Source organism: Petaurus breviceps, unplaced genomic scaffold (assembly GCF_028583685.1).
Source record: "Petaurus breviceps papuanus isolate PSGF00001 unplaced genomic scaffold, PetGlider_PUasm1.0 126, whole genome shotgun sequence".
In the NCBI taxonomy this organism is placed as follows: domain Eukaryota; kingdom Metazoa; phylum Chordata; class Mammalia; order Diprotodontia; family Petauridae; genus Petaurus; species Petaurus breviceps.
In genome coordinates, this window is record NW_027185655.1 from 12,095,926 (window position 1) to 12,111,913 (window position 15,988).

Genomic DNA, 15,988 nt, shown 5'->3' on the forward strand with positions numbered 1-15,988 from the left:
GAGAGAGAGAGAGAGAGAGAGAGAGAGAGAGAGAGAGAGAAAGAAAAGCACTAAACTAACATCTTTCCACTTCTCATCTCTAATATACTATCTCTTTCTTCAGAGTATCTCTCTCAGACTCATATCTAACATAGACTCTAAAGTTCCATGTTGATTTGGGTGCTTCTAGGTCAGCTAAATTACTTTACAGTCTGGCTAGTTTCAGGAACTTAAGCCTCTGAGCCTCAGTTTCCCTATATGTAAAAGGGGTGATTTTTTTTTTTTACTATATATGACCCCTAAGGTCCCATCTAACTCAAAATAAATATATGATCCTAGAATTCATCAGCCCCATGGTCATAGTTGTAGGCAGTGTTTGAGAAGGCCAGCTTTAGTCTAGGCTGCTTCCAGAAGCCCAAAGACTGAAGACAGAAGAAGAAAAGCAGAGAAAAGAACTGGATGTGACAGAACTGGGGGAGGGACACAATGTACGTGCATTGGGCAGGAGGTATTCTACAGTTGGAATTGAGAAAAACAAATCTTAATAGTGTCTGGTTGTCTTAACAGTGTCTCAAGTCCCTAGCAGAGTGAACCATCAGTTTCTGTGCATCAGGCCCTGGATCCCATATTCCCCTCATGGTTATTTGGTGCTACTGTGGACCTGGGCAATCAATGTTCCATGTTCTGAACCTCCAACTCTATTTTTATAGATTGACTTGGTGGCAGAGTTAGTGTAATTAACTAAAGTAAGTCTAGGGCTCTCTCCAGCTTCCAGAGAAAAGATAGAGGACTCTGGATTTTGACCTTCCAAGAATAGATATACATCTCCTACAAAAATAAGAACTCTTCCCTCCTCCAAGATCTGTGAAATGCATGGCTACTTCTGCTGTTATACCTGTTGGGGTGAAGGGATCCCACCCTGCAATTTCTAGAAAAGGAATTTTCCATTCCATTACACTCCACTGCACTCTAATCATTAGTAGCAGGAACTCCTTGGGCCTTTTCTTCAGGATACACAATTGTCAGTCTCAGGACTTTTTCACCTTTTACAACCTTCTTCATTCCTCCAAAGGAATCACTTTGCACAATATCCTAGATGGTGTTTCAACTCCCCCACCCCCACTTCCTTCCCCCAATTTTTTTTTAGATCAACCCTGGCTGTTTCATTGGAGTATTGCCCCGATTTGGGTTATCTGTGGACCCTAACTAAAGTTCCTCTCTCTTTCCTCCTTTGTTAATATTTTATGTAAGTTTTCATACATAAGTATTTCTAATTATGGAAAACAATTCTTGTACAAATGCTGGTTCCAATCTTCCATTCTGAAATGAAAGTCAGTCATAAAAGAAAAAGAGACGTCCTGTTGTATCTCAGCAGGTTGCAGTAGAACAGGGGACAAGTATCTATGTTGTGTGTTTCAGTGGGAGGAAGGAGATTGACTTCTGATCAGGAAACCCTCATTTCTAGATTCCCCTCTTTATAAAGAATTGCTGAGAAAAAAAAGAAAAGGAAAGTGACTGGAGTTTCATTGTTGCCAGAATATGAGAGAGATTATTCAAGAGAGAGAAGGGAAAATGTATCTAAAGCTAACAGTGAACATCAGGGCAAATTCATTTAAGAAAATAATTTATTGACCAGAATCTGCTTGTTTGATTTAATCCAAGAGTTTGCCAGTGAGGAAAATTCACTCTATCCATGGATATCACGGACACCTGCTCTTCAATTTATAGTCTCAAAGAGACTGTAGGCACTCAGAGGTGTCCTTCATCTTGATTTGTTTCATGTTGACTAGTACACACTGTTTTGAACAGCTAGGAATTGTATGAAATTAAGGAAATAATGACAGCATTATTTCTATAACACATTGAGGTGTTTTATACATATCTCTTTTGATCCTCACAACAATCTTGTAAAGTACATAGAAAAGGGTTTTCTTCTGTTTTACAGTGAAGGAAACTGAGGCTTATAGGCTTTCTCAAGATCACGTTTCCACCTTGAGATCCAAATATTCTGACTCTTTTCTTAATATCTATACTACCTTGCTTCTCTCTGACTACCTTTCTTTAGGCCTTTATATAAAAAGGTAATTTTCTTAAAATGCTAGTCAAATAAGAGTTTTGATTTCCTCAGTTCTTTCATAGTTCATCATAGTGTTGGATAGATCTTCAGAATTTATAGATCTTTTGTCTTTCCTTTTTGTGCCAGTGTGAAGAACTGGGATTTAAAATTGTCTAAGGAATGCTTGGGGAACAAACTCTCTCCAGTGTAGATGGACAACTATTCTGGAATTTGGTTTTAAAGAGTTGCCTGGGGCTGGAAGGAATTAAATGATTCACAGTGAGTATATGTCAAAGGCAGGATTTGAACAGAGACCTTTTTGAAATCTGAAGCCTCATTCACTATGATCCATTGCCTCACATGTCTTTCCTTAGCCACGGAATGAATATCTGGGTGAACTAGACTCCATTCTAGCATTAATACTTTCTCATTGAGCAATGTGAAGTTTAGGCTTCTTAACAGTAAGGAATTTCAGTTACTAGGTTTCTCATACTGCCCCATAGTATGGAGGGCTACTAGATGGAACCTGAAAAACCTGGGTTTAGATCTCACCTCTAACACATACTGCCTGGGTGACCCTGGATGAACCATTTAACCTCTTGGTGTTGATCTAGCAACATTCTCAAGCTACAAGTTGAAGAGAAGGTGCTGATCTGCATTGGTAGAAGGCATTTCCTGATCCAGGGGTTCCCTATGCCCATCAAATCACAAGTCCAGACTCTATCCCTAGCATGTATATTTAATATAGTATTGCTACCTTTTGTTTTTATATCACAGCCATTTCTTTATAGACCCCTTCTCTATCCCTGCAATTGAACCCTCCTTTGTAACAGAGAAAGCCCTTCACCTTCCCCAAAAAGCTAATATAGAGACTGAGTTCATGCAGTGTTTGGTTCCCAGCGTCCTTAATTTTGCTGAGAGAAAAATTAGAGAGGAGGCCAAAGCCTCAGTTCCAAGTACTGGCTCCACCATTTGCTTGTGGGGCAAATTACCTGTGCCTCTCCCAGTCTTCATTTCCTTATTTGTAAAAATGTCATAATAATACTTTAATACTCCCATCATGCAGGGCTGTAGTAAATGTCAAATATGATATGTGCTATAAAGTACAGTGTAAGTATAAATTACCCTTTTCATGTTATTGTTTATTTTTATATGCTCAGCACTATGTTGAGTACTGTGAAGGATGCCAAGGAAATTTAAACCCTGCTCCCTGCCTCTGGGCAGCTTTGATAGCACAGCCCATACCCAACAGTGCCTTATTTCCTTCCTCCTACAGGTATTTAAAAACCTATAGATTAGTTATGCCCTATCACTTAGGACTTCTTAAAGTGGACTTCTCTTATCACTCAGAAGCTTAAGATTCAGAATAGGAAGAGCTGGTAGAAGTAGTCCAACCACCCGATTTTACAGAAGAAGAAATAGAAGCTCATAGAAATGAAACTACTTCTGCAAGATACCATGGGTAGTAAATGTCTGAGCCAAGATTTGGACTTATTTCCTCTGATTTCACAACCAGAGTTATTTCTACAGTACCACATTGTGGGCTTCACACATTTGAAGTCTAGGGAAAGTGATTGAACAAAGGACTATGTCTAAAAGACTAGTGATAGTAGAAGAGATAGGGTTGGGAAAAAGGCACATTTAAGAAAGCTGATGATCATTAAAAGGGTCTTGAAACAGCACAGAACAATGCTAGTGTGCATTCTTTGCAGCAAAGGCAGAGAAGTATTCAAAATATGTTCACTTTATACACTTGCACCTTGAGAAAAGATAAGGTTTTGCTATGCAAAGTCATTCTAACATTCATGTAAGTTCAAAAAGAGTTATTCCAAACATTAACATTTTAACAGATGGAATATGGACATACATTACAAAACTATTTGAAAATAGGAAACTTTTCAAATTTTTGGAGCTCTCAGTTCAAAAGGATAGATCTTAGATTTGGGCAGGAAGGTAGGTAGAGGTCTTGTAGCCCAACTGCCTCATTTTATAGATAAGGAAACTGAGACCGAGATAGCTTGAAGTCATAGAGGTAGAAAAGAAATGACAGTTTTGATTCCAGTTCAGAATCTCTGACTCCAGACCTGGTGCACTAAATTTCCACCAAGTTTGAAAGAATTTGAATGGGGTGTCAGGTTACTATAGAATTACTAGCGTCACACATTCTTATGCTCTTTGATAAGTTTATCAGTATGTCAGTGGTCTCAAAGTGTCCAAGGTCAGGAATCAGATGTGGCGTCAAACCCTTTGTTATTACTCCCTTCTCTGGGCCTGGCCCTTTAACCACTTTCCCTTCACTTATAAAATGAACTCTAAATCTCATAAATTCTTCATCATTTGGAAATATAAAGGGACAATAGAGGTCTCCTTCATTGATTTAGTAGATCTGTGAAGGTTTCTGTCTCATTTTGTTTCACTTCACCTCACCCCCTTTTTGTTATATGTTTCAAATACAGTCAGAATGAAAATGCTTTTGAAATGTCATAACAATTTTCCTGAGAATCCCTTGGGAATCAACAAGTTTTAGATGAGTTGCAGCATAGGAAAAGGTCACATCTCAATGAAGCAAGAATGTTTTCCTGAAAATTGAAAAACATCATTATTTGATTTTGTCCAAAGTGTTATTTTTCCCCCTGATTTAAAAATACATATAGACACAACTGGAAGGGCCACTTGTTCTAGTGTTATGTGTTTACAGTCATAATTAAGTTCTTCCCAGCTAAAGCAGATTAGGAGTCATGTCTTCTTTGTGCAAAGGAAGTAAAAATTAGGCAAGCATCTCATTAATCTGATCCTTTAAAAAATATTAAGTTTTCTTTAATGGCCTTTGTGCTGTCCATTGGGGAGATATAGATAAAAGTATTCATGCAATACTTTCAGATTAGCTGTGTGTCTTACATAGATCATCTCTTGTAGGCATTACAATAACCCTGGGAGGTGTGAGCTACATACACATTTCACAGATGAGGAAACCGAAACTCAATGACTATGCCATCTCTTGACTACGAATATTAAATAAAATCACTGTACGCTACCCATTGGATATTGTAAAAACCCCAAACTTTCTCTTTTGGCTTAAATTGGCTTAACTAACCCAGAAGTATTATCTGGTGGATTTGGCCAATGTAAGGTAATCCAGGGGGACAGTTTGAGGATTTCTGGTAGATCTTTCTGGTCCCTGAAATTGGCCATATTTTTTTCCCAGTCTTTCACTTTGCTATAGCTTCTAATACATGGCATTATAGACCAAAGAAATAAATATTCACTGAAGAAGTACTTGTTTACATTACTAGATCTCTTGGTATACCTATATAAAAGGCACGTTCTATATGATTTTATAGCTCAGATGTATTCCTCTGGCATTAATATCCCAGAAGAAAAAACATTATTTTTCCTAATAATTTTTCAATATTCTCATTTGTTATATCATGATGCATAATTGAGTCTTCTTACCTTGGAACAATTAGTTGACCTTATGGTTAAGTGGAGAATATAGTTGGGTACCTGTGTCCTGTCAGCTGGGAGGAACCAAGGATATACCCTTTCTTCAAAATATCTTCCATGCTTTGGTATTATAATTCTTACAATGCTTCCATTGGTGATGTATTCCTTTAAATTTAGCATTTCTCCCTCCTTGTGATCTCCCTTTAAAATGCAAACATTCTGGAAGGGTTAGTATATTAAATCACTAAAACTTCAAGGTAAATTATCTTAGATAATTTTCTTCTGTGATTAGAGGAAACATTTAGAAGGGAAGGGTGGCTTCTGAGAAGGGAGTCAAGTGTACTAAAAGGAGGGATGGGAGTCTGAGTCAAGAATATGAACTTAACTTGCTATAATTTTCAGTGATTCATTTCTAATCAAAAGTTATGCTAACCACACATTCTATTTAGGGTTTGTCTTTTTGGTTGGTATGATATGATTGCTAGTACATTGTGATTTCAATACTCAAGCTTCTAGGCTTCCTAGGACAAGAGGGTTGAATAGTTATGAAGTTCTTTATGATGGATATTAGCCAAGTATAGCACTTAGCATTTCCATGAATATGTGCATTTATACTCACAACCACAATCCTAGACATGATTTACTTATTGAGATTTGGCACAGTAAATATGAAAAATCAGTTGCTTTCCAGAAAATCCTAGAAGTACATGGCATGAAAGAAAATGAAAAATTTAGTCCAATGTCCAATACAAATGAATTACCATGAAATCACTGCTGGAATTGCTTTGAATTTACTGCCCTTAATGTCTTTTTGTAATGTTTGCTATAATATTAAAATAAGTCCTAGATTTATATTAATGCCTATGTGAATTAGCAAAGCTTGTGCAAATAGACTGCACTTCTTAGATTAGGAAATGTAAAAGTACAAGAATCAGTTGCATATATTTTAATATTTTATTCTATTAAAACAAATCTCATTTTAAGTATAAAATGTCTGTTTCCCAGGAGAACAATTAATCAGGAATTTAGTCCGTCAAAATACAGTTTGTCTCATAAAAAATTCAGTGACTCAAAAATTCAATAACCCCAAGACAGATGTAATATGTTAATGTTTAAAGAGTCAAAATACTTTTTTCTTCAAAACCCAGATAGAGTAAATAACACTACAGTTGATATCAGGAATCAACAATATACAACTGCTAGAATGTTCAGTTCTACTCAGATAAGTCAATGTCATCTTTTAATTAAAAGTCTTAAAATTATTATTTGGGGGACATTACTTCTGATATGTATTTTCTTTGGTTGTTCTCTGTTAGTATATTTCCACTCAAGCACTCAGAAATATTTACAGATATAGTGTACTTCATGTTTAAATGCTCCAAGATCATCTGAATAATGAATTTGGGTTCATTTTCTTGAAACTCAAATAAGAAACTTTAGAAAGTGAAGCTCTAAGTCATATTAGGGGGAAATATCATAGAGTGTATTTGTCCCCCTGTCACACTCACTCCATATTTGAGGAATTTTTGCTGCTTTTCTCTCCTTATTTTTTTTCTTTCTGTCACACACAATCAATGCAAAAAAACCACCTCTTATAGAAGCTTTCTCTGGAGTTCTTTATAAGCAAAATTAATAACAGCCTTAGAAAAAGTCCCTAATTAGTGTTCCTTTGTTAAATAGTTTGTCCTGCAAGATTCATTAAAGAGTAGTGATGTTTAAATTATATTGAAAATCAGAATTGATAGGACAATACCTTGAGTAAATGGTATATTTGTTCACATCCTAATGGCAAACACATTTTCTTTTTTCTAAAGGTTACTTTAGGAGTTTAACTTAAAGTGAACATCTTAAAATTAGCCATGCTTTCTTTAATGAAAGTTGTGCACTCACAGCTAAGAATTTTGTTTTGTTTTGTTTTCAAAAAGTCCTTCAGAAGATCCTACTTGCTTGGGGAAATTGCCATCTGGCCAGATAACTTCATGGGATTTAACTGAGAGAGTTCTCTCAATAGTACTGCATTTAGGTACACCTCACCTTAGAGAACTGAAAAAGTTCTGAAAAACTGAGTGTAAATGGAAGAATTTTTAAAAAGTATTCCCCATGGGCCAGGAAGAATTGACTTTTTCAGGAACTCTTTGGGTATACCCTAATGTGAAATAGAACATCATTCTGTGATACAAGTATGATCAAATTTTAATATATAGTTTATAAATGTGGAGTATTGTATATCAGGTTTCTGAAGTGTTGGTAGGTCCACAGCGTGATGGGGGGAGGGAAGTAGACTTTTTTTTTGTCTTCTTTCTCCAATGTGCAAATAATGGAGAAAATGGAAAACTGGAGGAATTTCTCCATATAATATCACCCACTGTTTCTCTAATATTTATATGACTGTAAGATGCTTAAAGCTATATTTTATGACTCCTCTTTTATGGAATAATATTGATTGTCAAAATGCAAATCTATTGAATTAAATCAAAATTGTTTCACTTACAATTTCCTGCCATCTATGATTTGTTCCTTCATCCCTGTGGATATGTAATTTCCAAATAAAGGAACAGAGACCCCAAAAAGTGTTAATAATACTGGACTAATATATATATATACATATATATGTACATAATATAAATTATGTAATTTCACTTAAATTTTTATAAATTCATAAAAGCACAAGCTATAAAATCTTTATACTATTAAACTTAATTTTATCGAATCAACAGTTCCTAAATGCTTATAATGCAAATATTACCTTATGTATTGTATTATTTATGTAATAATACACCGTTTAATAAAATAAGGTAGAAGATATGCTTGTCTAATTATAAATATTTATCAAATTTGAATTTAAAGAAGTAATATTTTCAGTGCTTTTGTTTCTTTTCATTTGTCTTAAAGGGTGAAATCCCTATATTTAATAGAAAAGAAGGCTTATTACTCTTGCCAAAAACCTTGTGTTGGGTTTTAGAGTACTAATGAAAAAAATTCTTTGAATTTCCATATAAAAGGTATCCATCATCAAATACTTAGTAAATGTGGATGTGTTTCCAAAAAAAGCATGAGTATTGATAACAAAAAAGAGATTAATGAAATATCTCTGGAGTTTGCAATTAATAATTTAAGGTGCTAACCAATTTTCTCAAAATTAATGTTGATCAAACAAGAAAGTAGATTAGGTTTTACATAGACAATTACAAAATAAAAACTACATTTACATTGAATTCTTCACAGCATTATCAAACAATCTGTGTTTTATTTTGGGATTTCTGTCATCCTAGGTATTTTGGAAATATTTGCTGTGTCTCAGGGGATTGTAGGAATACGAGGAGTTTTCAGCAACAAATTTTTAGCGATGTCAAAAAAGGGAAAACTCCATGCAAGTGTAAGTAGAATTGCATTATGTTCATTAATTAAAGCTGTTAAGGAAACTTTACATGCAAAGTTATTTTCCAAAATCATAGGTAGAAGTGATAACTTGCTTAGGGATATATATGTCTGAATGTATACGCATATACATATGTGTGTGCAGATATGTATATTAAACTTATGATTCATTTACATTTTAGCAAAAATTATTTTTGCAATTACATGTTTGATATCCATTTCATTTATTCAAACATTTTTATTTGATTCAAATATCCTCACTTATTAGAAATAAGTACATAGAGAAATAAATTATTTTACTTGTAAAATATGAGTTTTCAATGTTTAGAAATGGAATGAATACAAATGGTGCAAATGAGATTCATGAATACCTACATTTATGATTAGGACACATTTTCATTTTTAGTTTATTATGCACAGACCTGAAAAAAAAAGATCCTGCCATACAATAGTTTCTCCAAAAGATTACATAAAAATATTATCTAATACACATTGTATAGAAGTAGTTTTCATTTCATAGATTGCATACCAGTAAATTCATATGTAGATAAATAATTTTATTTTGTTTCTTGAATGCAAAGTATATAACCCTTGTATATTCAGTGTCCCCTATGTTTTATTTCCATGTATTCTATCTTTGTATTTTACTCACATAAAATAATTGCCTTTATGTCTAAGAAGACTTTGTATGGCCTAAGATTATTTTCATTTAAAAATATTCCTTGTTTTTATGATACTATCGTGCTTATTACCACCTTATAAATCATTGTTTTCCTGGTACCAAAGGGAGGGGGCTTACTCAAAAAAAAATAGATGTGGAAGATTTTTTTTCCAATGTAGTGAACAAAGATTTAAAGGCATTATTCAAGAAAAAAATGCTTTTAAAGAAATTAAAGTGAAGAGTAATTGGTAGTAGAAACACTTTAATTCAATAAAGCGGAAAAATCATTTATGGTGATTTTCGAGATGCTTTGACTCTGATAATTAAGTGTATTATAATATGATAATTTTACTTCTTAGTATGCCTTTTAAAAATCTCTGATTGCTTCTTAGAATGGACAGTAGGATATAAAATATTTCTAGGCCCTACAGTACAGCCTAAAGTTATGGAATACTTTTAAGATAAAGGAGAAGTCTTAATGAAATTTCATAATCTCTCATTCCAATTTACTGAAAACAATAATTTATGCATTTAATATATGTGTGTGTGTGTGTGTTTATAGGAACATAATTTTCAAAGCCAGCATTTTACAATATGGCAACTATAATGATATGCTCTTTGAAAAAATCCCTTTTGTTACTTTTATTTTGCTGTAGTATCATTTGGGGAAATATGGGCTATCCCCACTCTATCACAAATTCCATTATCATTGTAAGAATAGAAATCCAGATAAAGGATAGATATCCATAATAAAATTATCTCTGATAAATAGAATAATTTCTCACCAATCTACTTTCACTTGTAAAGAGATAAAATTATAACTAGATTTGTATATATTTGAGCTTACGCATATAATATAGTCTTGTTTTTCTGATAATGTTTAATTTAGGTAGAGAAGAACATCTTATGGTTTTCTTTAAATTCAGATTGCTAGCTTAAGGTTTACATAAATTAGATTAAACTTGGGCCAGGTTAAGGGCAATTGTCACCAAGAATACTGAGTTACAAGTGGATACCAATTAGGCCCATTAGGCTATTAGAATAAGATACTCAACTGCTCAGTCAAATTCAAGCAACAAATTTGTAGAAACTTGACCCAAATGTCTAAAGATGGCTGGTCTAAATAACACAGATGACACAAAAAAACAGGAGATGCTCTCCTGTTCTGGCTTGGCAGGACAAAGTTATTTCATGGCCTAATGAGTTTTAAACAGTACAAGGCAAGTCTTGTTCTCGTCACTCAGTGAAAGCTTTGATATAAAAGTCGTTTTGATGACTTTGAGCTGAAGCAGAGATAAATGTTAAGTCGTACAATTATGTATAGAACTCTTTCAAGACCAAATTTTTCAAGCTCTCATTCTCTTATCTGAGCTTAGTGGGCATTATGAGACTTTTTCCTTATATGAAAACATAATTAAATTATAAAGTAGTTCATTTTTAAGGATTCTGGATTTAGAAATAATAATAATCTTGGCAATTATCAGTCCTATGCATGAATTTTTCCCTTATTTTAAAAGCCCTGTTTAAGATTTTGAAGAAAATGCTGTTTCCTAAATATTGATTAGTTTAGATCAATATTAAAAACCATATCATGAAATCTGCATGAATAATTTTTAGTTATTTTCAATAAATAATTTTATAGAGATGCTGAGTTTTCCTGTAGAGTTAGAGCATTCAGTTCAACAAAGAAACCTACTACATACCTGCATAGGGTCTTAGTACTATGGCCAATAGTCCTTACAAAGCCAATACTAAAATAACAAGTGAGGAAATTCTTCCTATATGCTCCCCTCAATTCCCAACCTTTACTGGGGAAAATGCATTGGCTTGCTGTTCTTGTTGTTTTGTTTCTAAATTATCACAATTGAAATTTCCTGGATACTTACAGAATTACTAACTTGGAGCTGAAAGCACATCCTGAGTGTTCAAAATTATCTTGTAGCTAGGTAAACGTATGCAAAAGAAAGTACTGTTCTTCTGTGTCCCATATGGAAACATTTGGATTATCTTACTCTGTTAGAAAGTTCTAATTATGGTATTTTATTAGCATTTTATGTTATATTTGGGGGATATAATCTTGAGCTAGATTCTTTAGTAGTATATTTTCAACTTCAGTCTACTTATATGAGGCTGCTGACACCACCCCCACTGAGTTACCTTGTATAAGGACTCTGTACATACTTTTATGTATATGCTTCCCTGGATAGAACAGAAAGCCCTTGAGATAAGGAAGAACCTGCTTCCTTTTGGTCACAGTATCCCAAGTGCCCTGTGCAACAGCTGGCAGATAACATGTACTTAATAAATGCTTGTTGATTGATTGATTAGGCATGTTAAATGAATGTTAATGGGTAGGTTTTGGTTGGCAACGTTGTAAATACTTGATTAAGCCTCAAGATGAATCTTTGAAGCTCAAAAGTACAATGAAATACATTTTCTGTAAGTTCATCACTGGGTGAATGCCTACTGATAAGTAGGCTTTACAGACCTACTAGCATCAGCCCAGACTCTTGACTAAAGAAAGAGATGGGAACAAACATCTATTAGGAGACCACTGTGTGCCGGGCTTAAGTGCTTCACAAATATACTCTCATTTAATCTTCACAATCACCCTATTAGTATTTTTTATGATGAGAAACCAATTCTATATCCTTATAATGAGTCTGGATTTGGGGCATAAAGAAGGAGGCCTGGTTTTTGTTCCTTCAAAATTTTGCTTTTCTGCTTTAGAAAAAAATATTCTTTAGATTTAGAAAGAACTGGTTTCATAGCATTGCTTAGCTCAGACACAGAAATTTTGTTTCATTCATTCAAAATTTGGCCATTATTTATTAAATGCCACTGTGTATTTGGCAATTCTGTTGAAAAATATTTAAAGTATTTATATATAAAATCATATAGCCAATCCAGTGTATATAGGAGGCTTACAGGTTTTGCTTTTTTGGGGAAAAATAAAAAAGACCGGTATTCTGTTGTACTTCTGAATAAGAAGACACATTTTAGCACTCTACTAAAAAGGTGCAATATACCATAAATAAGACAAAGTGTTCAAGTGTGGTATCTTTGACTAGACTCTCCTCTTAATTGATTTTACCTAGCAGCAATTGTTTTTTAAAATAGGAACCACTATGAATTCAGAAGTCCAAGGCTGCTGCTCAAATTATCTCGTATATCAGTGCGAGAATAATTCCTTCTATATGTCTTCTCTTTCTCAGGTAGTTCTTAAGCTTAACAAAATATTTTCCCAAAAGTAGTCCCTTTATCTTTGTCTTTTTATCTTTCCCCTCTCACCATTTGCATTTTTCATTTTAATAGGAAGTTTAACAGGGCATCCTTCTTGAGTTCCCAAGAAGGTCCAGATTTTACTCTTCTGGAAGGAGATCTCTTCCCAGCTTCCTGCAAAGCAGCTGCTAGCTTCCCCTTTGCATTTCTCAGCAAAGATTTTGTTTGTTTCTTGGCAAGGTAGGAAAGTATGCTCCTTGGCAGTTCAGCATCCTGCTTAGCCTTTACTTCTATCTTTGTTAAAATATATTACTTAGGGCACCTTCTGGGCTCTTATTAATAGATGTTTCCTTTCCGTGCATTATGTTTAATTACAAAACTTCCCAAGTTAATTCCTCTTCTTTAAAAGGTACCTGCCTCATCACAATCTTGTTATTACTCACACATCTCTTCTGGATTTTAGTGTTTTCCTTCCATGAGCTCCTAAAAGATCAATGGAAATTCTTTCATTCTTCTATTAAAGGACATACATATACATATGATGGTATTATATTTATTGTGATGGAACATAAACTCCATGGGGACAGGGATTGTTTCTTTTTTTTCTTTTTAATCCCCATTACCTAGTATAGTGATTGACAGATTGTAGACCCTTAAGAAATATTTTTCAAATAATTGATTGATAGCTAATTCTCAATCTAAAGATCCATAGAAAATATTACAGTGAAAAAAAATCCTTCTAAGTAGAAGACATTATGAAACAAGTGAGGATGTTGTCCTTGGTCAGCCCTGAAGTAACACTTTCAAGGTGGCTCCTCCCCTGATGGTAGACTGAACCCATTGGTTTGCGTAGGAACAGCTACTAGGATTCAAGATCTGGTCTAGGGGTGGCATTCCTTAAGGCCAGAAATGCTTCTCACAAAGTTAAATGAAAAATTGAAAATTGATTTTCATTAATATTCACTATCATTAATTAAATATCCTCTTTGTAAAGCTAGAACCGAAAGCAGGGGTGGGGAACCTGTGGCCTTGAGGTCATCTGTGGCCCTCTAGGTCCTCAAGTGTGGCCCCTTAGACTGAATCCAAATTTCTCAGAACAAATCCCTGTAATACAAGGATTTGTTCTGTAAAACTTGTACTCAGTCAAAAGACTGCACCCAAGCACCTAGAAGGCCACATGTGTCCTTGAGGCCACAGGCTTCCCATCCTTGGTCTAAAGTATCATTTAGAGCAGAGATATTGCCTTACATCCTCCTCTGACACCTTCTTAGTTTCTAGGACGCTATAATTTAACTTTGATAGTTTAAGTTGGACTAGAAGGCCACTGAAGTCACTTCCACCTCTGAAAATTCTACTACATTGGGAATAAGTGACAAATTCATGTCAAAATGCAGATGGAACAGGGGGGGGAGGTCATCTTTGCAGTTCAAATTAACTTTTTTACTTCTTTTTTTTATACCATGTAAACCCAGATACATGTGTATATACATGCATGTCTTATATGGATGTAATATATGTTAATAGTAGCCATATGTTTGAACTGCTCTTTCTGGTTCTACTAGCAGTTTGTAAACCTTTCAGTTATGAGGCATTTACTCAATGATAAACTTACAGGACATGGACAAATCTGCTTTCAGATCCAACGATTCATCTTGATGTTTAATCATAGCCATGTTTACATTTGTATGTATCTATATGTAATACAGATACATACATGCATGTATATAGATACACACATGTGTACATACATGTGTGTACCTGTATGTAATCACACACAAATATATGCATTGCCTATAGGTGCATATATGCATGTATGTGAATTTGTATGTGTGTATATATATACATATGTGAGGAAGAGAGCAGGAGAATGTAAGAGAATGGATTGAGGAGGTTGATGTCCTTGAAGCAGAAGATTGTGCTATATTAAACTTCTGAAATCTACCAGCAATACCTCAAATTCAGACATGCTATTTATGAGACTAGAAGTTCTTGGTAAAGAACAATAATTTTTAAATAAATTTTATAAGTCTCCTGATTTGGAAAAAAATCACAGTCTAGCAGTGATAATAGAATCTTAGGAGATATAACTGGCCTTACATGTGGGACATGTTCATTCTAGTTCTGCTATTTAGTTCCTCTGTGACCTCAGGCAAGTCGCATCTCTGAGCTACCTTTCTTCAAAGGTAAACTGAAAGGGTTGGATGAATGACCTCTAAGTTTCTTTAGGCAGTGAGGTCGTATAATGGACAGAGGGTTGATCTAGGAATCAAAAAACTAAGTTCAAATCCAGCCTCAGATCTTTTACTGTGTGACTCTGGACAAGTCACTTACCCTCTGTCTGCCTCAGTTCCCTCAACCATAAAATGGAAATAATACAATCTACCTGCCAGGGTTGTTTTAAGGATCAAATAAGACAATTATTATTATTTTGATTATAAGGCCCAGTAGCCTCAAAATATTTTGTACTTTCTACTTGTCTGATTTAAAATTCTCAATCCTAGAACTATTCTTTTCAGTTAGCAAATAAAGATGGCCAAGATGGCTGCCCTAATGGAGGCCTACCGCCCAACTCTAATACTCCCACCTTAAGAAAAATAAAATAACTAAAATGTGTAACAGACTGAATCAAGAAATCTAATGACTCCTTCCTTCCCAGAAGTGGACAAAAAGTTACCCAGAAGCCCATGGGCAATAAATGTGGAGACCACAAGAAAAGCCAGGACCAGCACAGAGAAATAAAGCCAGCCTTTAAGCATAACCAGAGATGGGCTAGAGACGTGTGTACACTTGAAGGCTCAGTGCCCAAAAGCAAGAGCACAAGAGACCTAGAGTGGTGAGAAAGCTCTGGGAGTGGGGTTGGGGGTATCTTGAAAGCCCTAGGGAGTGTAGTGGCCAAAGCAGCAAGCTAGTGCTCACATTAGGATAGCCTGGCACCCAGGTGCTCAGAGTTCCTGAGCACATTTGTTTTGTTTTGTTTTGAGATATTATTGATGGCCCTGCAGTTCTAGCACTCTGAGCCTAAAAGAGGTAGGAAGATGTGGAAAGATGCAAAGTGGAAACCCAAAGGACCCAGGGCCAGACCAATCAGAGTAGAAGACCTCATTCAAAAGCACATCAAGGGGCAAAGCCTAGCTCTGGCACAAAGCCCCAATGCAGTAACTAAAAAGTTGGAGAGATATATTAATAAATCAAAGCAAAAACTGACCAGTACAAAATCTCTCTCTCTCTCTCTCTCTCTCTCTCTCTCT

The 15,988-nt window shown here is 34.8% G+C and overlaps 1 protein-coding gene across 1 annotated transcript in view; it reads left to right on the forward strand.

Annotated features, from left to right (window-relative positions):
• The window catches only part of FGF5 (fibroblast growth factor 5), a 27,863-nt gene that overhangs the window by 1,414 nt on the left and 10,461 nt on the right, over positions 1-15,988 (forward strand). Inside the window, exon 2 of the mRNA XM_069092940.1 lies at positions 8,752-8,855. Coding sequence (XP_068949041.1) covers positions 8,752-8,855 — 104 coding nt within the window. The remainder of the gene's footprint in view (positions 1-8,751; positions 8,856-15,988) is intronic.